The 26,248-nt window shown below is 36.6% G+C and overlaps 1 protein-coding gene across 8 annotated transcripts in view; it reads left to right on the forward strand.

Annotated features, from left to right (window-relative positions):
• epha7 (eph receptor A7) overlaps positions 1-25,992 on the forward strand; it is an 82,617-nt gene extending 56,625 nt beyond the window's left edge. The window contains exons 6-17 of one of the 8 annotated variants that reach the window (XM_059512892.1): positions 5,560-5,684; positions 9,152-9,338; positions 10,838-10,982; positions 11,782-11,837; positions 15,795-15,920; positions 16,389-16,574; positions 18,194-18,255; positions 18,438-18,647; positions 18,867-19,016; positions 21,700-21,893; positions 22,557-22,712; positions 22,982-25,992. In XM_059512892.1, the coding sequence (XP_059368875.1) occupies positions 5,560-5,684; positions 9,152-9,338; positions 10,838-10,982; positions 11,782-11,837; positions 15,795-15,920; positions 16,389-16,574; positions 18,194-18,255; positions 18,438-18,647; positions 18,867-19,016; positions 21,700-21,893; positions 22,557-22,712; positions 22,982-23,096 (1,712 nt within the window). In that variant the 3' untranslated portion in view covers positions 23,097-25,992. Of the gene's footprint in view, positions 1-5,533; positions 5,685-9,151; positions 9,339-10,837; positions 10,983-11,781; positions 11,838-15,794; positions 15,921-16,388; positions 16,575-18,193; positions 18,256-18,437; positions 18,648-18,866; positions 19,017-21,699; positions 21,894-22,556; positions 22,713-22,981 lie in introns of those variants that run through there. The other 7 variants (XM_059512894.1, XM_059512895.1, XM_059512897.1 and 4 more) reach the window with 7 other exon arrangements.
• Positions 25,993-26,248: the final 256 nt, after the last annotated feature.

The raw sequence follows: 26,248 nt of genomic DNA on the forward strand, positions 1-26,248 counted from the left end.
ATTTGGACAGCTTTAAAGCTCTCTCTCTCTCTCTCTCTCTCTCTCTCTCTATCTATCTATCTATCTATCTGTCTATCTATCTATCTATCTATCTATCTATCTATCTATCTATCTATCTCTCTCTCTCTCTCTCTCTCTCTCTCTATATATATATATATATATATATATATATATATTGTTGTACACTCAGATTCCAGATTTTCAAATAGTCAGAAAATGTAACTTTATAACTGGTTTTGTGGTCTATAATATAGTATAATATAATATAATATAATATAATATAATATAATATAATATAATATAATATAATATAATATAATATAATATAATATAATATAATATAATATAATATAATATATTTTATAATATAATATATTTTTTGTTTACAAGATTTCTAAGATATTTCATATATATATATATATATATATATATATTTTTTTTTTACCTTTAATTAACTTACTTTCAAAACAGACTTTTACTAAAAGTGTTTATCTAAAATTGTACAGCACTTTGAATCAGCTTCTGTTAAATTGTGTTTAATTTAATTTAACCCTTTGGAGTCGATTAACGCATATACGCGTTTTGAGTCATTTTCTCCTGATAACCCCGAAAAGAACTTAAATTACACTTTAAGTTTTAATCGTACAGATAAGAGCAATACATCAATCGAATCTGTAAAGGGTCTACTTTTTTTTGGATACAGACATAATAACAACAAAAGTTTGTGCACTTATAAAATAAAGATAACAATATATTGTTTTCTGTGAGTGAGTAAACAAGATGATTTTCACATCATTTAGAAAGAAAAATTCTAGGCTACAAGCTCCAGTTCTCAAAAATCCCGGGAACCATTGTTCTTTATGTGTTTTTTTGCCTTATTCAAGCGTTTTAACATTTTTAGTTTTTCACTAACCACGCATAATATTTTTTTTCTCAAAAACACAATCATGTACATACATGCATTTCACATATTATTACAGCCCAGTTTGTGCTGATTACAGTGAGATTAGTCTTTACCCATTTAGATATTTATAAGAAACTGAAAAAAGCACAAATGTCAAGGCATGACAAAACTTCTCCAGGCCCCAAAAATACCCTTAGACTCCAGAGGGTTAAACCCAAACTTAAAGTAGTATCGAATATTGATTATCGATAATATACCCTCATCCTAACAGATTTTATGCACTAATAATTTAGTCTGCTTACAGCCTAGCAGATGCCTCTGCTGAGTGATAGCATCATCAATCGATCAAACAAACTCAGCTCCCACCTGCTTTACAGCAAACCAGTTAGAACCACTGGGCGAACGTTACATTAATAATACTAATTAATATTCATGAGCCAGGCTGATAAGGTTTATAATGTGCTTCTCAGATCGTTCCTATGCCCTTGGCTTAAGCGAAACCTCCATTCTTCCATCTCAGGCTTCTGTCAAAGAACAGGAACTGCAATGCAGCGCTTTAGAACGTGTTTGTGGCACCATTTCACTCGGCGTCTCTTGATAAGCGCTCAAAGTTATTTGATAGTTTTGAGGTGGATGAAAAGAAACCGGGGACATGAGAGTGTCAGCCTTGACTTTAATGGCTGGATAATTAAAATACTTCAAAGTTAATACTGCGCAAGCAAAGCAGAGAGAGAAAATGATTTCTAATATATAATGCCATTCTAGTGCTTTCAGATACTCTAGAAACGCCACAGCCAGCCAACAGAGGGAAGAGAGAAAGGAGCTGAGAGTATATAAAAACATCTATGCATAATGTATCCCTAATGTATTCTAATGCAGAACATGATAGACGCTTGCTTCTGCTTGAATTAACTTATGCATTAGGAGGCTCGAGAAGGTCACTTATATCTGCTTTTATGTCACCCAACCACTGCACACAAAACGTGCCCCCCCGCACACAGCCCCTTCAGGACAGACAGAACAATTATATGATTTTCTGCTGTGTTAGGCCCCTTTCGTGCGATAATAGTGGGAGTGGGTTGACTCGCTCTGAGGTAAGCATGTCATTAATGGTTGTTATAGGGCAGTGGTTAAACATACCACAGGGAAGGTGCCATGGAGAGGGACACATTTCCTCCATATTAACACTGAACTCAGGGTCTCTCTTCCAGCTCAAAGATTCGAGTCGATATGAGGGCTGTCACTACGCTCGATTCTCAATTACCCGACTGGTTCTCAGCGGAGAGAGGGGATGGCAGCCGGTCCCACATTGCTGGAATCGGAGGCTTCTTTTTATGATGAAAGTTTGGACTTTTTCTTAAATTATAAAAAAAAAAAAGAGATATGTATTGAAAGTTATGGGCTACATAAATATATCTTTATCTTAAAGCATATCAAATGTGTTTTTGTGCATTGAAGAACTAAATTCACTTTTTGTATATATAAATAAATATTTATTTGATTTATTTAGACACAATTATCAGCCATAACTTAGATATAATAAATATTGGGTAGATTATCAGTTCGCCTTCATACACTAGCTTATAGATGGCCTATAAAGTCTCAAAAGTCCTATTTGAATTTCACAGGGTTTTTCAAGAACTTATTTCTCATCTTGTTTCTCTAAAAATACATCTGCCCATGTACATTTTTTACTATTTGAAGCTACACTTACTATTATTTGACTTTGTGGTTAACTGGTGGCCAACATGGTTTGTCAAAACTAACCGACGTCTTTTACCTCAGGGCCAAAGTTGAGTGCTTTTACAAGTAAACACAAGTGACTAACAGATTGAATCGTCAATGGAAATGTTCCTCTGAGACCCCAAAAGCAGTGTACGTGTGTTTGTATATTGTAAGTAGATTCAGAAGTCAGAGGGTGTGCTGGATATGGAAATAGATATACAAGAAGAATAACAAGAAAACACTTCATGTGGGAAAAGTAACTCCAGAGAAACAGTCACAACTTTTATTTCCCAGATCAGGTTAAAAGGAGCGAGGGGTTTACTCCAAGAGACAGTCAAGCACCTCATACCCACTAGTACAGAAGAAGCAGTCAGTTTGAAAGGGCCAAAAGATCCAATTACTCCAATACAACTGGTTTAGTGCCGTACAAGTGTGCTCTTTAAATTGCTATGTCCTTCCTGCATCGCCCCACTCCTCATAGGTAATTGACACTCTCTGAATACAATGAATGTGGACAGAAAGGAAAAACAAACACAGATTCTGAGACACTCAGACTGGTTTGACTATTGCTAAAAGTAGAAAATCAGTCCTGTTCAAAAAAGCCAGTCTCTTCATCTGCACAGTTTCCAACTGAGGGAGTTTAAAACACTTTGAGTATGTAACATCCCTAAATGCATCAGTATGATTACTGTGGTTTGGATTGAACAGCCTCGTAAGGAGAGTGGGGATTTTGGCTGCTGTTACAAATGAGCATGTAGGCCGGCACAGTATGGTGTGCGTTCGGTCTGGCCGACCTTCAGATCTGGATGGGAAATTAGATTGTTTTAGTTGGATTACACTAGATATGGCAAAACACAGTCTGACTGTTGCGGTTTTGGATCTGTGCTGCCATCCGTGGTCCTGTAATGAGGTTTTAACCCTGAATCACTCATTGCCATGAGATCAGCGCAAAACAAAATCCCGGGTCAAATGAGGTTATGACCTTGAAACTTTGCCCTCAATGGATCACTGCTTCTCTCACTCTCTCCTGAGTTAAATTCCTCCCGAAGCCTAATTCTCTTTTTTTTCTCCTTCTACTTAAGGAAAGTCTTTTCTTACTTTAACAGACGTCCGTTGAGAATGGACACTCATTAATGGCGTATGCATGAATGCTACATTTCCATGGACTTCTTCCAGAACGTCCTTATCCGAAGGTTACCTTCGAACGGATCTTATTTCTGAAGTTATTAAAAACAAGGAATTTAATTTGGGTTACCCACAAGCCCCTCATTTTAAATTCACACAGCATTTGGAAATAGTATACCGAGTCTACGTACAAAGTGTGCAATAACTTTGTAATTTAAAGACAATTATGGCACACTGGAGAAGAAACTATAGGAGGCACACATGGATTGGGAAGTGGTGCTAAAGGGAGGGAATAAATGAGGTGCTGGGAAAGTCAGCGTTGGGGTTAGGGTACATTTCTCTAAAATACGCTTCCGCATGTGTCGGCAGAATTAATTTGACTTAATTGACATTCATAAGCCAGACGTTGCAGTTTTACTCTGACTGGGATAAGGCTGTCTTGTGCTGTTTGCTCAGTAATTGAAATTTCCATTATGAGGTGTAAACATTTAGCAGCCACCAAGTGAATATTCATCAGCAGGAGCAGTAGTGACACAAGATTTTGTCTTTGTGCAAGCCAGGTACTGAATTTGCATTAAAGCAAGGGAATAGTTTTTGTTTATGCATATATGAATATATTAACATGCTGTTCGCTCAGTATGAGATTGATTTGTTTTAGATTCTTTTATCTAAACACCATCTAATACTATAAGTTATATTGTTCCGTTATTTATATGTTTTTGTTAACAAGTGTTTAACGCATTATCTTTAATATAGGTAATTACTTGGCTTCCTGCAATTTAACATTTTTAAAGTTTACATTAATGTAGTTTTATATTGTAAGTATTAAATTTGAATCAATAAAAATATTTAACATTAAAGAGATATCACTCAAAAATGAAAAGTTTGTCATTATTTACTCACCCTCATGTTGTTCCAAACCTGTATGAGTTTCTTTCATGTGTTGAATACAAAAGAAGATATTTTCAAGAATGCTGGTAATCAAACAGTTGTTGGCCCACATCTTTCTTTCCCTATTATGTAAGTCAACAACTGTTTGATTCTTCAACATTTTGTAAAATATCTTTGTTTGTGTTCAACATGCAAAAAGAATCTTGTACAGGCTTGTAATGACATAATGGTGAGTAAAAGATGACAATATTTTCATTTTGGGGTGAACTATTGCCTTAAGCTTTGTAGAAATCAATGAAAAAAAAAATGCATCCCCTAGTGAAAAATATACTAAATATACTAAAATATATTTGAAATACATTGATTTCATGTTAAGTATACTACAAATACATTTAAATATTTATGTGCTGAATAAAATAATCTGCAATTGTAATATAAATATACTAAACTTGTATAATTTAAGTCTGTTAAACTAGAACAACTAATTTTGTACTTAATGCATTTTAATTGTGCAGAAGTAGTGATGAAGTCCAACCAACCAACTGAATATTTAATTGTGCTAAAGTGGAAGTCTGCAAGCATACTTTAGGTACACTTTAAAAATCTTGCATTTATAGATTGCTATTATTCAGAGATCATACTATCATCATTAAAATGGGCATTAAAACCCATTTTAGGCTTAATATTAAGAAATAGTACTCCAAATAAAGTTTGTAAAAAAAAATGTATACTGTATAAGTTTTGAGCGATATATCAGTAAATATTTGAACTATACTTAGTATGAAATAAATGCATTTTAAATATATATAAATCAATTTTGTCATTTTAGATATTATTTTGTTTTTAATTGTACTAGTTGAAAATGTGTAGAGAATTACTAAAAGTCAGTATCTTTCCTGTTTTCATTCTTTCAGCCCCATCTCAAGTGAGTGAGGTGATAAAGGAGCGAGTTCAGCAGCACAGCGTTCAGCTCTCCTGGCAGGAACCAGAGCAGCCCAATGGCGTCATCACCGAATACGAGATCAAGTACTACGAGAAAGTGAGTACACACCACCTGCTCCAGAACATAAGATATTAATGAATATATGTCTGTGTGTTTCACAAAATGTAAAATAACCTGTCTATCAGCATCCCAATTCCCATGCAAACTGTCCTATCCTGTATATATATATATATATATTAGGGGTGTAACGGTACGTGTATCCGTACCGGACCGTTTCGGTACAGGGCTTTCGGTACGGTGCACGTGTGTTCCGAATGACCGAATGCAATATTTTGTACATGGAACATAGGTACATTTTCGTGTTTCCAAATGAACATATTAAGTGGCGGAAGTCTCCACTTTCAGCACAAATCCCGCCCTGCAGATGATTCTAAGGCCGGTGACACCTTTTTCTTTTACTGTCTATGGGTGACACACTGGCTGCGTGGCGTGAGCGTGGCTTTTCTGCTGCGTGTTAGTTGCGTGACGGCTGCTTCGCGCTTTCTGTGTCTTTACACACCAGAATCGTGCCTGACGCTGGCGCACTGCTGTTACTGTAGGTGACATAGAGGGAGACTGCCGACAGACCAGGATCTTGTCTTCACGACAACAATATCTATACTTCATGTTGAGCATAAATATAAAGCCTACTGATAAAGGACACCGTCAACAGTATTGACGACAAAATAGACTATGTTTGACAGGTGCAATATGCCAGTGTGTCACCGGCCTAAGGTTTTCAAAAGCTATCATGCGAGTGTGAACATCACTACAACTAGGAAAAAAACGATTGTAATTCAAACGCAGCTCCCGTCGGCATTTAAACAGACCTTTGCTCTTAATTCCGATCCTTCCAACGCAATAACGAAATCTGAGCAGGTCTAAAAACTGAAACTGTTGATGCTGCAACTTTACACTTTGGAAAAGTTAAATTTATATTTTTTTAAATATGAGCAGGCCTACAAGCTGGGATTGGTAATGCTGCACTGTAATCATAGTTATTTATTTATATTTTTCATTATTTTATTATATGATATTGGTTTGAGACTGAGAGTATTTTATTTAGTGGAGAATTTTGCAGCAGTATTTTATTTCTTATTCTTTATTTATTTTTTATATATTTTATTAAAAAGTATTTTTAAAAAAGTGTAAACAAATTGTTAAAAAAAGTTTATAGTAATGAACAACCTGCAGTTTAATGTTTGCATTTCTTTCCCTTACTGTACCGAAAATGAACCGAATCGTGACTTTAAAACCGAGGTACGTACCGAACCGTGATTTTTGCGAACCGTTACACCCCTAATGTATATATACTGTATATATATATATGATTTGCATTCTATATGCACAAAGCTTGCAGTCAAATGCTCCGGTCTGAGTGGATCCTTCCCCTCTAATTGCTATAATGAATGAGACACTCATAAGGTTTTAATTAGACTGAGGTCCTTCACCAATCCCACACAAACATACACAGGTCTGTCTCAGTTTACCACAGCAACACTCGTAAATGTCTAAGACCACTTTAGAAACACACACACACACACCAGAGTAGCACACATGCATCTGGTATTTTTACCTGAGCATCTGTTCATTGAAAAACCACCCCAAAACAATCCCTTGCAGGCATGCACACACTGTCACTAAAACATTAATCAGAATCGTACTCCCAAAAAACATGAGCACAAACACATAAACATTTATTTTCTTTCACCTTAGCTCACTCTCCTGTTCAGTATTACCCCTCCTCCCCCCACATCCATTATAAAGCACAGCTTCGTAGGGTCTAACTAAACTAAACTCGTGAGTCAGCTAGTCAGGCATGAGCAGAAAGGAGCTGGGCTGTTGGGTTCCGGTCTCTTAGGCAGTGTGAAAGCAGAAGCAGCGCTCTCTGGCTGTAGTCCGTCCTGTTTGAAAATTAGAAGCAAGCTTGACTTCAGTCCTAACAGCCCGTGGCATTCCAGTTAAGAGTTGTTTTTTCTCTTTTTTCTCTTCTGTAGTCCATGAGAGATAATTTGCAGATCAGTGGGAAAATGCTGTGGTGCATCATTGGTGCACATGGTCTGTTCACACAGGGGATGCGGGTTTGCATGTACAGTATGGAGGAAGGCCCGTTTCCATCCAGTTTTTTCTTCTTCTCTACCTCTAACTTGAAATATGTTGTGTTCACCAAGTCTGCATTTATTTGATTAAAAATACAATAAATACTATTATGAAATATCAGATGGTAATATATTTTCAAATTCAGTTTATTTTTGTGATGGTAAAGCTAAATTTTTAGCAGCTATTAATCCAGTCTTCAGTGTCACATGAAAATGTCCTTCAGAAATCACTTAGATATACTGATTTGGTGTTCAAGAAACATTATTATTATTATTATTATTATTATTATGATGATGATGATGATTATTATTATTATTATCAGTGTTGAAAACAGTTTTTGAGGACACTGTTTTTTTTTGTCTCTCTTTTTTTATAGAAAGTTCAAAAGAGCAGCATTTTTTTAAACAGAAATATTTCGTGTCTTTACTGTTACTTTTGACCAGATGTAATTTTTCCTTCTTTTATAAAAGTATTCATTTATTTAAAAAAGTCTTACTGACCCTAAACTTTTGACATTAGTGACTTTCTTCACATAAAGAGTTTATATCTCAAAATTGATACTGTACTTCATGTAATTTTATTGATCATTTCTTTCTCAGAATTTTATAAAATGTTATGTGATCACAATATCTCTATGTGATATCTCAGTCTTGTAATTGTCTCTTTATCACATTTGTATAATAAATTAATTATTAAATTAATTGCAACGTTATTTTTCGATAACTGCCAATTTGCATCTCACAATTCCTCCTATACAATTTATTTCACACTATTAATATTATCTGAAATTAGCTTATTCATTTTTTTATTGTAGTTATTTATATTTATATTTTTTTATCTTAACACATTTCAAACATTATCTGAAAATAACAAAATTTATTATAAATGAATTAGTTTTAAACAAAACAAAAAAAAAAAGAAAAGAAAATGTTTTAGTAGACCAGTACAAACTTCTGCCTTTGTGTCCAGGTGGGTGTGGGCAATATTAACCAAAAAAAGCATGGTGAAAAAATTCTACTCAAAATAGAACAGACATCTTCAGACATCTTTTGCACACCATTGTGACACACTAATCTTAACCTCGCCTTCTATATAGGATGGATAGCATGCAAATTGGGATCAGCCGTATACTCTGTGTGGGTGTGCATGTGTTTGTGTTTCCTCAAGCTCTCTTTGACATTCCAATTGTAAATGAAGCACCAGCTCCTAGCAAACAGCTCGCTTCTGGTTACCCAGGTTACGGATGAAATACTTTGATATTGCCTCTGCTTGAACTCTTTGCGTGTGAAAAAGGCCAAATGCTCCACTATTTGCTGCCAAACACTTCAGCGTAACCACCCCTCTCTGTAAAGAATTTGTACAATTTGTGCTTTTGATACCCTGTGACAAGATTGTTATTTTGTTTTCTTCTTTTGAACCTAAAGGACCAGAAGGATCGCATTTACTCCACCGTGAAGTCAAAGTCTACTTCAGCCACAGTCAATAATCTGAAGCCAAGCACAGCGTACATCTTTCAGATCCGAGCATTCACCGCCGCGGGATACGGCACTTTCGGTCCCAGAGTAGAGGTCACCACCAAGGAAGAATCCACTGGATCTGGTGAGCAAAAGAGTATGTGAAACGGCCATTTTAAGCTATTTTTAATCAGTTTCTTTGTTAATAAGTATGCTAGTCGAACGCTAAATTAGCAAGGTTTTGTATTAGGATCTATCCAATTACACTTAAAGGTAAGGTCCAGTTTCTTCCTGATAAAATCTCTGACCCAGACTGTTTCTAAGACATTGTGTATTTTCGATAAGATGTTCAGTTTCGGTTCCCTCTGCAGTTCGTCAATGAGCGCAGTATTTTCGATTCAGAGAAACAAACCTAACGAGAAACAATCCAACCTGAATGTGTCATTGTTTCAAATGCAGGCCACTGTATTACCATCTGGGACTATTAAGCCCACTTTCAGAAACAGTAGAACCGTGCACTCAGCGAGACACAAAAATAGAGCCAGCCCCTCCCCGCAGCAGAGAGAGGACGAAAAGGGGTTACAACCGTCCCATGCTTTTTCAATGAAGCTCTGCTTTAGGCTATTCTGCTTGCTCCTATTGCCAAATAGTTTTTAGGAATACACAATTAGGAATACACAAATATTACAATTCTGAATGATTCCAGTAGCAGATCAGTAAGTGGCTGATTAAAAGTCATTATTATTATGTAAATAAATTTGAAATGAAACACTAAAAACCACAAGAGTCCTACACATGACGTTATCCATTAATCTGATCAAAAATAGAATAAAAGCAGTAATATTATAAAACATTGTCACAATTTAAAATAGCTTTTTTTCTATTAATATGTAATTTTAAAATGTGATTGTTTTCCTGTCATGGTAAAGCTGAATTGGTTGTAGTCATCACTAATCATTCATCACATCACCAATCATAGTGTCACATGATTCTTCAGAAATTACTAATTTGGTGCTCAAGGAACATCTTTCAATGTAACAGTGTTTTTTTTTTTTCTTTGAACAGAAAGAAAATGACAGCTTTTATTTGAAATAGAAATCTTTTGTAACAAAATAGTTACATGACATGGAGAAAAGCAGAAATTGTGAAAAATTAGTTCCTATTACTTATTAATGAATTGTTACAATATATTATTCAGTTTTGGTAAACCGTGGTCACGTTATACTAATTTGTTCAGAAAAAAAATTATGAATTTGTTCTATGGTTTTAATAAAATTTTTGCTATGATTTAACTAAATTAAAATGGATGAATAATTGAACTAAAACAACACTTGAGTGAATAAGTTTTTTTTTTTTAAATCTTTTTCTATCTACCTGTCTTTCTAAAATATATACAAAATTACATTCTGTAGTATTTTTAAATGACCAGTGTTTTTAAAAATTAACTTTGTTAGATGACAGAAAAAGGTAACTTAAATCTAAAAAAGGGGAAATGAGAATTTAATATTAAAACAAAACTATACATAAAAGAAAAAAAAAAACTTGAATATTGGCTAACAACATGCTAACAATATATTGTGAACTCCTATATTTTATAAACAAACTTACAGGATTACAATTGACATCTTGTGTTGTTTATTTGTATTTTAATTGCAGCTACAGTCATATCAAGTGAGCAGAATCCAGTCATCATCATTGCGGTGGTGGCGGTAGCCGGTACCATCATCCTGGTCTTTATGGTGTTTGGTTTCATCATAGGGAGAAGGTACGCTCTCGCGGCCCCCATTGACTCTCCGCTACTGTGAGTCTCGTACGCTCTCTCAGTTTGCTTTCTGTCCCTCAAAGGCCACCATAGCTGTGGAGTTCACACCCTTGCCCACTTGCGTGTGATCACACCCACCCACCATCATGTCGTACACTGTGGGAATGTGACCTCTGTTGCATTTCCCCCTCACAAGCTCATGCTGCTAGCATACACCCAGAATGGGATTCACAACTGCAAATCCATCCTTCCCAGTCTTACCTTTTTTACCTGTTTGTCATGGTTGAACCAACAACGCCAGTGTTTTTCCATCTGAAATTTCACTCATAATGTTTGTCATATTACTGGAGTAAACTAATTCCCATGAATCCTTCACAAACACGTATTCCTCCCCTGCATGTCCATTAGCACTGAATGCTCTGAATGCTTTGGTATTCCATATCAGTTAAATTCATTATGGAGTTATTTCCCGTAATCAGCTGGCAAGATAATTTCCAGAAATTCCAGATTGCAGATCATTTACTTATTCTCAATGTTTATTTTTCCTAAACCTATTCATTGTGAAAGACAACTTGCCAGCACAAACACACACACACACACACACACAAATCATATAATTGATTAATTTATCTCAGAGCTCATAGCTTGGAACAGAACGGAACAGGAATTCATGGCATTTCTATTCCGTGTCAAGAAAAACATACTGATTAACATTTCCGATTTCACAATTTCTTCAGGTTGAGTCAAGCTGTATTGCCCTCAATAGCCCTGTTATGTTTGAAATCATATGCCTGGTCACTGCAGGCCTTTAATTAGTTTCTTTTTGTTCCCTGTGTAGACACTGCGGCTACAGTAAGGCCGATCAGGAAGGGGACGAGGAGCTCTACTTTCAATGTGAGTGCCAGCTTTCATCAGCTCATTATACACACGCTCATCAGTGGTGCTCAGCCGCGCTCCTGGAGAACCGTCCTGCAGAGTTTGGTTCCAACTCTAATCAAACACCTGAAATAGCTAATCAAGGTCTTTGGGTTCCCACTTGAAAATTACAGGCAGGTGTGTTAAAGCAGCACGGGAACTAAATTCTCCAGGAGGGAAAGAGCAGGACTGAGCCATGCTGTACATCATTGATCATGTTCTGGTCAACCATTACAGCTGTAGACTCTCATAAGCTCCAGTTTTGATGAAATATCTCAACATATAACATTTGCTTTTTAGTTTAATGCTTTCAGCTAACAATAAAGTGTAGGGATGTACCGAAATCAACATTCTGGTCGATAATTATTTTCATGTTATGGTCGGTAATGTTTTGGGGGAAGTCGTGGCCTAATGGATAGAGAGTCTGACTTGTAACCTGAAGGTTGTGGGTTTGAGTCTCAGGTCCGACAGGGATTGTAGGTGGGGGGAGTAAATATCCAGCGCTCTCTCCACCCCTCAATACCACAACTTAGGTGAGACCCTTGAGCAAGGCACAGAACCCCACTGCTCCGGGTGTGTGCCTGCGTGCATGTTTGTTCACTACTCACTGCTGTGGATGGGATAAATGCAGTGCACAAATTCCAAGTATTCAATTTTTATATAAGATTTTAAATCTAGCAGACTTTGGCTGACAATTTCTGCTGACTTTTGACCACTTCGGGGGGTTTTCTTGAAACTACTACAGAGCCAACTTTCACATTTCAAACTTTTTTATACCTCCACCCACAGACCATTGGATAAACGCCAAATACCACAGCCCTTTATCTCTATTTTCTCTAGTCACGTACCTTCGATTTCACAAATGTTTTCATGTTTCTCCTGCATTGACAGCTAAAGTTTTATTAAAAGCCAATCTTTCCAGCTGTGAATCTCCACTTAAGTAGTATATGTACTTTTTTGCCAATAGCCTCATGGACAGTGCACCGACATATAGCGCTGTTGCCGTTGAGCACTGTCTTGTGGTCCTTCCCCAATCCTGTCTGACCTCTCTACTTGCCCACCGCGGCACAATTAAAAACTGAACGCGGCTGCTCAATCTAGCATGCCCAACAACAATCAAATCACAAATCAGATTTCATTTATCCAGTGAGGAGAGTGAGTCGAGCTGACTGACAAGAAAAGTAAGGTGAGACAGACAAGACGATGGCAGACTATTTAGTTTAGAAACGAAATGCAAAATCGCCTGTTTGGCAATATTGTCATTTATCTGAAGTTTTTTTAAACATTTGTTTCTTATTTAATTGGTTCTACATTGTTTGCTGATTTTTACTTTATCTAAACTTTGTGTCATTTATTTATTTTATTTGACATCAAGGTGTCTCCAAGCTTTCTTATTAATTTTGCTAATAAACATTCTACGTTTTTTATTTATTTTGTTATATATTATTTATGTTTACTTAGTCTATTTCGAGTTTTGTATGCCTATTTAAACTTTAAGTTATTTATTATTTTATATTAGGCATAGCCTGCCCTATAGCATGGTGTATTTTTATTTTAGTTTTGTTAATAAAAGTGCTATGCTTTATATAGGCTAAAGTGAATTTGACGTTGTATTTTGTTGTTGCATTCAAGCAACTGATGCTGAACTGCCGCTATTATGTCGCTTTTAAGCTATTTAAAGACGAAGGAAAGCAAAGAAAAGAGGGAAATTCAAATGAACTAAAAACGAACAATTGCTTTACACAGAATTGCCGCTATTTGAAAGTGAAAGTAAAATGCACACGCTGCTTTTACAAGCTATTTAAAAGCAAAGGAAAGCAAGGAAAATAGGGAACGCACAAGTCCCCCGCAGTAATACTGGTATTACCAGTGTTGTTACATGTCGATTAACTGGTGGGAAAATTTCCTCACCATCACAACCCTAATGTCAATCGCCTATGGTGTAAAGCTAGGCCATAACCCTACAGAAACATACCCTCAACTCCAGATCTTCATCTAAAGAGAGCTTTCAGAGCTGTCAGTGTTACAATGTTCCTCTAGGTGCTTGACTTTTCTGGATTGTGAACCCCTGCACCCAGGCCTCTCGGCCAGTAAGATGTTTTCTCTCAGCAGTCCCTAATGAAGCCCCTGAAGAGATAGCGCTGGCGACGGCCTCCCTAGACTTGCTCTGCTAATGATCAGTGCTGTAGGCAAACTGCTGATTTGGAAACAAAGGTTCAAGGTGGCACAGCTTGCTTGTACAGGGGCAGCTCAACTTCACTAGTGTTCTTGCCCACACACTAAGACTTACAGACTGCCATATTCTCGCCGCCAAACAGCCCTTCCAAAAACAGCACTAGACACTACAGACAACATCTGATTATAAAGAGAACTCGGCTACGCAAAAGCACAAGATGCTGGCTGCTTTGACAAAAGGCAGATAAGGTGCGCGTCATACTCGTACACCCAATTTGTTGCTCGTGTTGTGCGGGCAACAGTGATAAACACATGCTATCAGATTTACTGACAGCCTAGATGGACGAAGCAATCATAGCAAGCGAGAAGATGGGAAATATCAGCTGTCGCTGCATATGACTGGAGCACAATGCCACCCGTTTTCTTATGACGTAGGCCAACACGACCGTGAATGAGCTTGGGGATATTGGAAAAAAGCTCTCTCTCTCAGTGCTCTCTCAGCACTGCTTTTGTTGCAAATTAGTAATTTAATTAGTTGTTAGCAACAGTCCATTTTAGTCGTTTTCATCTCAGTGTGTTGTAGCCTATTAGTTTTTGCATCTCATTAAATTGAGCTTAAGTTGACAGGTAGCAACGTAATTATAGGACTTGATTAGATAGTAAAACTGTGCGAAAACATTACTTGGGCCTAAAGTGTTGTTTTTAGATAAAAGAAAGTTAAATATTGCTAACTAATGTAATACTTTAAAATATATTAATATAATTAGTGTTTTATTAATAATTTTATTTAAATAATTATTGCCATTGTTAATTTATTAACAATCAAAATGATATTTACTAATAATTATTAATACAATTAATTAATTGGTTACTATTATAAATAATTAATTAATGTTATTATTTGATTAATTCATAATAAAATGTATTAATATGTTAATAATAATTAATAATGTTAATAATAATATTATAATTGCTGACTTGTTGTTTTTAAATATTATATTTCATAAATTGTAATATTTGTTTTAATAATAATAATAATAATAGTTTTACAATAAATAATTAATTAATGAATGTTATTAGAATAATTCATAAATAATATGTTAATAATTAATAGTGTTATATTGTATATAATTTAATATTTTACCATTAACAATAATAGTTTTTACAATTAATAAGTAATTCAATCAATGGGTTATTTAAAATTATTTATAATAACATTGATAAATGTTATATAATTTTTACAATGAATAATAAAAAATAATCAAACTTAACATTGATTTCTGTTAATATACAGTAATTAATGCTAAGAAGCCGAAAAAGAAGAAGAAGAAGAAGAAGAAGAAGAAGAAGAATAGTTTTATGTTTGTGTTTGTAATTACTGTAATTCATGTTCCCATGCAGTGAAATTTTCTTTCTCTACATTCAAACTAATAGTTCAGTCTTCGGAAACCCATTATCCAATGAGTGACAGGTACGAATGCTGCTGCCATGCTGTACAGCTAATACCCTTTCGGCTCCATTGTGAGAAGGTTAACAAGAAAATGTAATAGCGCTTTCATGAAATATGTGGGAAAAATAAGAGCATAGGTTTTATTATTTGATGAAAGAGACCTTTTGACATGCCATCTTCCATCACAGTGTACTGTTTAGCCCACAGCCTCACGCCTCTACCCTCCAGTAATCGCAAATGTCCATCACAGGCTAGGCGTGTGTGCGGCATGCATATTTAATCGTAACAGTAATCCTCTTACCCTTCTACAGTTAAATTTCCAGGCACCAAAACCTACATTGACCCTGAAACCTACGAGGACCCGAACAGGGCTGTCCATCAGTTCGCAAAGGAGCTGGATGCCTCTTGCATTAAGATTGAGAGGGTTATCGGCGCAGGTGAGCTCTTCTCTTGCTCTTGTCTCCCTTGTCTTTTCCGCTGCCTCGCTTTAGTCACACACCTTTCTCATTTATCAAAATGACAACCAAATATTTATACTCTCGATAGCAGCCTGTGCATCTCTCTGGCCCCTTGTTATTGATAGCACTGCTGTAGGATTGGTTTATAATTAATATGTCTGCTCTTAAGGCCAGGATACACATAAATGCATCGCCATTGATGAATTGCTGCCGCATTGCTTTTAGTTACAAACTGTATTAAGTGTGTTAGCTTGTCCTCTATATAGCATATCCAGTTATCTGCTCTCTTGGTTGCACTCCCCTGTGTACTGATGCATAGCATCATACAATGCTGAATCCTGCTGCTGGTGTGACTGACATGTATTAAGCAGCACAGGTACATGCAACGGTGTCAAATGTGGCCCGGATCTCTGGAACTCAGCTTGCGGGTGGTTGTGTGTTTCACAGGAGAGTTTGGAGAGGTGTGCAGCGGACGACTGAAACTGCCGGGAAAGAGGGACGTGTCGGTTGCCATAAAAACGCTGAAAGTAGGCTACACTGAAAAACAAAGGCGGGACTTCCTGTGTGAGGCCAGCATAATGGGCCAGTTTGATCACCCCAATGTGGTCCATCTGGAGGGTGTCGTCACCAGAGGTGGGCAGCTCTGAATGCTAGAACTAGCTTATCCAACAAGACTTCTTTCTCTTGAAAAAAGGTGTACTTAATTGTGCTGAATGTGCACTTTTAGTGTACTTCGAATTTTAAAAGAATATTTGGTTACACTTTATTTTAAGGTGTTCTTGTTACAGTGTAATTATACATTGAAGTACTGAGTTATTAATTGCCTACATGTACTTAAGGTCTTTGCGTACAGTCCGAAATTCTCATCCGGAATTTTTGCACGTTAAAAAATAATTACAACCTCATATTGTGTCAGTAACATTTACCCACTGCCTTCAAAACTTATCATAAAAAATTCAGACCAGGTTCGATTTTCCACGTTTAGGCATCCATATTAAATATTTTGATAGGATTCAGTTTGCATGGACCTTTACTGTATGGTTAGGGTTAGGATTAGGGTTTGGTTTAGGGTTATGTACATGTAACGTAATAAGGACATCTTAAAATAAAGTGTTAAAATAGCAGATAATATAATATCAATGAAAGGGCGTTCATATTAAACATTTTGATAGGATTCAGTTTGCATAGACCTTTACTGTATGGTTAGGGTTAGAATTAGGGTTTGGTTTAGGGTTATGTACATGTAACATAATAAAGACATCTTAAAATAACGTGTTAAAATAGCAGATAATATAATATCAATGAAAAACAAAAAGCTACTTAAATTTGTTATTAATTACTCAATGTCATGTTGTTCCAGACACATAAGACTTTTGTTCATCTTCAAAAAAAAATTAGATATTTTTGATAAAATCCAAGAGCTTTCTGACAGCATTCATATACAGCAACGGAATTGACACATTCAAGGCCCAAAAAGTACTTTTCTTGGTTATAATTTGCACTGTGGTGTTATTTGATATTAAGGTAAATATACTAAACTTCATCTTAATAACAAATGATTAATTACAAATATAATTAAATACATTACATACAAGTTTTAATAACAGTTACATTAAGTATATTTTAGCTTACCATAAATGCTTGTCAAAACATTGAACCATTTTTAAAGACAATAGTATATTTCCTTACATTTAAAGTGATTCATTGTCAGCAGTACTGTATATGCTAAAGTGTATTCCTTGGTCAAAAATGTTGTCAAGAAATTAAGGCCTGGTTGCAAAATTGAATATTGAAACATGCATCGAAAATGGCAAGGCCAGTTGTAGTCCAATGAATGACATCATCTAAATCTGTTAGCCTGACTTTGCAAAAACCAGACTGGTGCGATTTCAGTCAGACTAAAGTGTTTAGATGACATTTAAACAAGACGAATCATAATTTTAGTCCGACTGAAATTGAACTTTTAAAGCGTACAATTAATCTTCTAAACTCAGGAGAGTTATGACTTACCATAAGTTCAGTTGTGAAGTCATATTTTTATGATTTGATCTTGTAATTTGGATAATATTGTTTGTGGCTGAGGGTCATTTATTATTATTTTTGGAGAGTGTACACTCCAAAAGGGTTTATGAAAAGCCCGGCCGACAGACTAAAGTGAATTTAGTGTTGTAGAATTGTTTCTCATTACTGCTTTTGTACAGTGTGTGTTGGCCGCACTTCACTTTAATGGAGTCTTTTCTTTGCTCTTTCAGGAAAACCAGTCATGATAGTAATTGAATACATGGAAAATGGCTCATTAGATGCATTCCTCAGGGTACGTATAAACCACCCTAGACAATCTGGTCAGTGAATACAATATCTTTTCTGTTCTGTTCATTACACCCACTACGATTTACCATTTCACTGCTCATTCTCGGGCCCACATGGTGGATGGAGCGCGTGTCTGTTGTGCGCTGGTGATGGATAGACAACTTTTCTCTGTTTGTGCTTGCACAGAAGCATGATGGGCAGTTCACTGTGATTCAGCTGGTGGGAATGCTGCGCGGCATCGCGGCCGGCATGAGATACCTCTCAGACATGGGCTACGTCCATCGTGATCTGGCGGCGCGAAACATCCTTGTCAACAGCAATCTCGTATGTAAAGTGTCCGACTTCGGCCTGTCTAGAGTGATTGACGATGATCCCGAAGCGGTCTACACAACAACGGTGAGTCAATTAAGCCGCTGTCTCATCCTACCTGCCTTGGAAGCCCACGGTGCTCTCAAAATAAACAAATCAATCCGTGCATCAGATAGGAGTTCAAATATAGATACTGTCTGTGCTGCATTGTGATGCTAGAATGGTACTGAACATCAATACAGTGTGTTTTAACTCTTCTGTGGTTGATGCTGAGTGTACTGAATGTGAATGTTATTCACTAAACAGGGTGGAAAGATCCCAGTTCGGTGGACAGCAATGGAAGCCATCCAGTATCGTAAATTCACATCAGCTAGTGATGTATGGAGCTATGGGATTGTCATGTGGGAGGTCATGTCCTACGGAGAACGACCTTACTGGGACATGTCCAATCAGGATGTAAGTTAATGTTTTTGTACAGATGAATGTTTTGTACATTAAAATCAAATAGTTTCTGAATAATATAATATAATATAATATAATATAATATAATATAATATAATATAAATATTATAATTAATAAAAGTTTTTGTCTACATGATATATGCGTGTGTATATTTATTTTGTATGTATAAATACACACACATACAGTACATGTATATATTTAAGAAAAATATGTTGCATTTATATATTAGATATATTTATGTATGATATAAATTATATGAATATAAATATATACATGTAAATATTTTCAAAATATGTGCTGTAAAAATATATGAATATAAATATATACATGCAAATACATGTAAATATTTTCAAAAAATGTATGCTATATGTGTGTATTTATATATACATAATATATACATATTATGTTAACAAAAATGTTTTTTTGGATGAGATTAATTGCGATTAATTGTTTGACAGCACTAATATCATTATGCCTATATCAGTTCAAATTTTTTATTTCCTACATTCATTCATATATATATTTTTTAATGCAGCCATTATAAATACTTGATCACTTTCAAACAATTCTCATGCGGTTTAAATGAAAAAGTCCAGAAAAAGAAACTACAATTATTTCAACTTCATCAAGCCACTTTTAGAAGAAAATATTTCTCTTGTTCATTTAGCTTGCTTGTAAAACCACAGCTTGCACCAAAAGGTTTATTTTTACTCTGTGAACATAATCTGTAGGTGTTCAAGTATTAGGACAGTTAAGCACATCTGACACTTTGAATTTCCTAGCTGGATATCAACACAGGTGTAAGAGTGACCTTGTTTTAGTGATACATTTTGAGCATTAAAAGGTTTAAAAGATCTGCGGAAACGAATGGAGTGTTTTGCTTGTAGAATTAATTTTTGTATTCTGCTACACTTTCAACCTTTTTAATGAGAAATGATAATGTGAGCCAAATTCGTCATTAGCAGAGTTCAATCAATTCAAAGATATCTGCTTAGCCATGCAAAACCTTTTGAATGATCTGTGGGCCAAGCTTTTGTATCAAAGAAATTTGGGACAGCAAAGTGCCATTCATCATTCTGATCACATGCGTGCAGGATTTTGGATTGAAATTCAGATATGGTCACGGCTAACGATATGTATGAGGGGAAGTGTTGTTAATCTGCTGCTGTATGTGAGCACTTTTCTTGTGTACGCAGATTCTTTATCAAAAAAACTGCCCTTATGACTGAGACTAATGATGACATGTAATTCTCTGCTTAGTGAACGTTAGCTCTCAGTGGTAGCGACTAACTATTATCAGTCTTTAATGTTATTATTTTTTGCATTCGAACATTTGCCTCAGTGGAGTCTTGATACTTGTCAGGGCTCAACGTCAGATGTTTTTATACCCTTTTGAGGAGGAGGCGAACAACTCCTTGAGGGCTGCTAAAAAAGAAGGAAATATTTACATTTCTTCAACTCTTTCTGTTTTGACACTTTTGCTTCCATAGCTCAAGCCTTGTTTGGAGAGACAAGACAAGAATAGCAGATGAGGATTTGGGAAAAAATAAAAAGTCAGCTTCTACTATTCTTCTGGAGTAGACGAAGGGAAAAAAATCATAAATCTGGACAAGCCTTCTTCTCTGTTTAGTATAGTCAAGTAATTCTATCATTTTAGCTGCTAGTTGTGAGTCCACATTTCTGAAAGTCTCTTTTGCTCATCACAGCTGTATTTATTTGATTAAAAATATGGTCAAAACAATAATATTGTGAAATATTGAATTGAATTTTCAGTAGACATTACCAGTCTTCAGTGTCTGGTGATCCTTCAGAAATCATTCTGATATGCTAATTTGTTGCTCAAAAAAAATTTTTTAAATAAATATTGAAAATGATTGTGCTACCTAATATTTTGGGGAAACCATGATACACCCCTCTCCCATGATTCTTTGAGTATAAAATTCAAAACAACAGCATTTACTGTCACTTTTGATCATTTTAATGCATCCTTACTGGAAAAACGTATTAATTTCTTAAAAAAAAAAAACCTACCAACACAAAACTTTTGAACAGTACTGTATATTTAGTATAAACCCATAACTCTTATGCCCAGCATGCTGAGTGAGTGGAAGAACAGTTGGTTTTATTGTTTTATGGTCCCTTTACATTCATGAACCCCGACATGCGGAGCCAGTCAACTGCACAGACACCCAAGTGCCAATGCTTTCATCTTTGGTTTAAACTGTAACCCTGTTAGCTACTTAATTAGATAGACTCATGATAGTATGACAGTCACCAACAGCTGTTGAACAGACGGCTTTTAGTGCACTTGCCTCATTCGCATCCAGGTTTAACTGTGCCCTCTTCTTGCGCTCACGCGCCCTGCAATAACCAATGCAAGAATAATCACATCTGGTTAGCCTACTTTTCCCTGTGTTGTAGTTTGTAATGCTGGAGGTAAACCACAACAGATTTATCCAGCAAAGCTCCTGTTTACAGAGGCCTGATTAAAGGATGAGTAAATGGAGAGCTGGAGGTGCAGGCAGGCTTTGTGTACATTTCGTTCTGGATGCTAATGGCTAAGCTACTCTGATTTTCCTTGTGTTCTTGTATCTCTGTCTCTGAACCTGAATTTTTTTTTTTTTTTTTTTTTTTTACACCTTTTCTAATTTTCCATCTCTCACTCTGATCTTGCAGGTCATAAAAGCTATAGAGGAGGGATATCGTCTTCCCGCCCCCATGGACTGCCCTCCTGGCCTCCATCAGCTCATGTTGGACTGCTGGCAGAAAGACCGAGCAGACCGGCCCAAATTTGACCAGATCGTCGGCATCCTGGACAAAATGATCCGCAATCCTAATACCTTAAAAACGCCAATGGGAACGTGTACACGGTGAGGACACCCATTCAGTATTTTTTTTTACTGCCTGCCGTTATCCATCTCTGCTCAAGGAAAATGATGCCGTTCACAGACCAGCTTTGCTTTTACGACGTATGGAAGTTGCTTGTTATGTTTTATACTCCTGCACCTCCCTGCAATGTCTTTGAGCCCTTTTATAGGTTGGCGAGTAAATTTGCGAACAATTCCATCTGTCCGGCATTTGATTTATCCGCTAGGGTTTACTGATGAAAGATAAATCCAGGGGAATCAATAAAGCGTAACAGCCTCCATGCCTTCATGTTCGATAACAAGGACTTAAAATCAATTGTCATAATGAGTGTTTGAGACTTTAAAGCCTTGTGGGAACTCCAGTCCCCAGTGTGGCATTAGACAGAGGAAGGAAGTATGTTTACAATCACAACTAAAACCGTGTCTCACATTGAAGATATGACCTTTAAAACTTAGGGAAGAAGCCCTTGGTCCACCTAACCATCTTTTACAAAGCAACAGTTCACTGAATTACTACAATGTGAATACAATGTGAATAAATCATGTGCCCTTGTCTGTAATCCATGTGCGTTAGAGCTGGCAGAAATTGTATGCCAGAAAAATCATACTTCGAAATAATGGTACTGTGCCTTCATAACACTCATATTTGTCTCTTCTTTTCCTCAGACCCATAAGCCCTCTGCTTGACCAGAACACTCCAGATTTCACCTCTTTCCGAATGGTCAGTGAGTGGTTGGAAGCCATCAAGATGGAGAGATACATAGACAACTTCACAGCGGCTGGCTACAGCTCGCTCGAAGCTGTCGCTAGAATGACTATCGAGTAAGAGTGCCTTGCTATGATCTTTGCTGCACACAGTCACGCTCTATAGAAACGCATGATCTTTCTAGGAGTAATTTCAGCACTCAGCTCTCATTCACATTACCATCCTGACATTGTGCTGCATTTTAATAAGATCTCTTTGACTCAGACTCATCGTGTTATAGTTAATATGGTCTTTTCTCCGTTTCCTTTTGCTTCGGTAATGAAATACCTCTCGGGCGCTTCATGCTCCATTGCTGTGATTTATGAACGTTATGTTTCTGCTTTAGGGATGTAATGAGTTTGGGAATCTCCTTGGTGGGCCATCAGAAGAAGATCATGAGCAGTATACAGACTATGAGAGCCCAGATGCTGCATCTTCACGGGACAGGCGTTCAAGTGTGATAGACGTCCGCAGCGCTCCCCGATCAGATGAACCAGAACTCTCCAGGACAGCACCGCAAAGTGTGTGACAGCAAAAAAATCTGACAAAACGAAACAACAACGAAAAAAAAATTCCGCACCCTTGCGGTGGGATTAACCTTCCAGAACTGGCAGAACAGAATCATTCCTTTGTTATTGGCGAATGATTTTGGCAAAGGTGCTGGAAACCAAGAGATGGAGAGAAAACGCAAACAGGCAAGAGAGAGAATCCTAAACGGACAGTGACCTCTGGATGCTCTAAAGAACTCATCGCGTCATTGAGATGGAGCATTAGAGAGGATTTTTATGCTTTGTATGGACTGTCTTTATCGTCACAAAAGGTTGATTTGCTCATAGTTGCTATAGATTTCACTGATATATCTGTTCTTAATCAAAGTTAAATATAAAAATAAGCAAATCCAATTCATAAGGAGTGAATTTGCAGCGATTTCTTTTGCTTTGGTTTGTAATATCCATATTAAGACAATGTGGGGCGTTACTCTTCTACTCAATCGATTTGTGTTAGCTTGTTTTCTCGGATTGTGTTACGGAACTGACAACAGGGTAAAACGTCTCATCTAGAGGGAAAGAGACAGAACCAGAGGCTGAAAGTCGATGGAGAAGGTTTGTCTTCTCCAGCCAGTACTATTTACACGAAGCTCTCTCCAGACTGAAGCTTTGGCAGAGAGTCAGGCCGAGCCAGTCTTTTATATCAAGCAGAAATATCCCACCGCTTGGTTACGTAAGAAGCTCCTTAGAATGGCTGGTTGTGTTTAAGAACAGCCCGAGCAGACGGTTAGGTATATTTTATGATCCTACATGACAATTCAGATGTGAACTACAAACAGAATTGCAATTTTTTTTTTTATGTGAGAACAACTATTACGGTGGCAATATTCTTTATAAGTTTATATTTACCACATGAATGGATTTATCAGTGCTGTTGTTGAACGTGTCCTTTTTAATATTGCTATTATTTACCATGAATACATTGTTTCCATAAAGATACACAAAAATGAAAAAAAAAAAAAGTTAGGGTATTTTAATTTCATTGTTTCAGCAACAGTATCATTTTTGGTTTAGAATAAGTTGGTTTCCTAGCAGGTGACTGACTTTAGAATCATATAATGTTGTGGTGTAAAGGAGTAATACTGCCTTAAAACAAGTCAACTATTGCTCTTATTTTTAGGTACTTAGATACTTTGTGAGATCATGGCTGAGTTGAGAAGAGACTGACCAATATGAGCAATAATTTGAGGTGCTGTATAGACTTTTACTCGCATACTGCTTGGAAATCAGCAGCAGAGCTGTGAAATTTGATCAAAGAGAGTTGGTGAATTTATTTACGAGGATCTCTTTTGGTGTGTTTCTTCCACCCTTTTGTTGTGCTGAGCTCAAAGATGAGGTTTACGCTCAAGTTTTAGTGCCATAACAGCCTTCCACGCTCAACTGATTGTTTTGTTGACAATGAAATGTTACGCATTTTAGTGTTAAATACTTTGAGGAGTACTGTAGTCCTTTTATTAGCTGGGCTGCCACAAAACTCTACCATTTTATTCAGCTTTGAGCTGAAGTAGTTTTGTTTTATTTACTATGAAACCTTAATGTGACACATTTTAAACACACACAACATGTTTTCCATTATTTTGGGAGCCAATGCCATTTTAAACCACAACAGCCATGCCAACATGTGGCATTTTTCTTGATTAGAAAGAAAGCGAAGGCGGAGCAGTTGGAGCGCAGCATGACTGGTGGATTTAGCCAAATGGTTGGCGCTTCAAAAAAGCCATCATGTACCACGCCGTCTCCATTGTGAACCCAGCTGGTTTGTCTCATGCGGATTATATCGTAGCCTGGTTAGAGCCTCATCTCCGATCCGCTATCCTTCCATCTCGCTAACCTCAGCATTGAGCCCACGCCAGGCCTTTGAATTGAATGCAAGCGGAAAGGCTCTCGGTCAGCACAAACCTCCCGAGCTTCGGCAGTAGCTGCAGTCACTCAGTTCAGCCTTCCCGCAAGCTCTGATCTCACACTCCGGCCTCCCAGGGGCCCCTCGCAGGCCCTTACCCTCTCCACTCGGATCCGGGCCCTTGTAGAGACAGCAATTTGAGCCAATTTGAGATTAACGCCTGGATTCAATCAATCCCACATTGAGGCCACCGTACGGGTCAATGACAAATCTTTTCTGCTTTGTGCCATTTCTAACTTTTCTGGTTTGATGGTAGCAGAGTTTTGGGTCAAGACGGTTTGCGCTGTGGATTGATTGAGTTCACGGTGCAGCAGGGTATTAAAGACTTCTCAAAAGACACTAGAGAGCCCACCTAGACAAAAAGTGAAGTGGAATATTCCAAAGAGTTCAGCACTGTTGATTGTGTCAGAGTAATCACAAACCAGAGGACAATTTGTATATGTTCAAGCTGTAAAACTTGTATATTTTATTTATAATTGTGGTTTCTTTTCTTTGTTTTTCACTTAAGAACTCTGTAGTGAGCTCATTGAAAATGCACTATATTTTTCTATCTCACATGCAGCTGATTCTCGTCACCCTCACTCTTTCAGTTGTACATAATTTCTCATTTAGGACCAAAGAGAGCTAATAGGTTTCCATTTTAGAAGAGTATTTTTTCTTTTTCTTTTCTCTTTTAGGTTGGAAAAATGTACAGTACAAATGAATTGTCAATTTATTATTTATTTTTTTCAGTGACAAGAGTATGGAGAGTATTCATTGGTCAAAAAAAAGTATTTTCCCCAGTTGAGAAACTGTATGGTCATTAACCTAGACGATTTCTTGTTACATAGACCATTTTTTTTTCTTTTGCTTTGTAACCTTTGTAATAGACTGTACATATATTTTTGGAAATATAATGCAATCTCTATAGTGGTGTCTGTGCCTTCGATTTATTTTTCTCTATGATGAACAGAGTCATGCGGAACTGAATTTAAATCTATTCAATTTTACACATTATTAAATTCAATTCAATATACATAATCAATTGTCAACGTCATGAAATGACCCATAAATGTTGCTAATGCTTTTTTTTTTTTTTTTTTTACACTATTTGAGCACACATCTCTGGACGCTGAGGGGCCATTTACACCTGGCCACTTCATGCGTTTTCTCAGATCGTCTCAGG

This window comes from Carassius carassius, chromosome 27, assembly GCF_963082965.1.
Source record: "Carassius carassius chromosome 27, fCarCar2.1, whole genome shotgun sequence".
Taxonomy (NCBI): domain Eukaryota; kingdom Metazoa; phylum Chordata; class Actinopteri; order Cypriniformes; family Cyprinidae; genus Carassius; species Carassius carassius.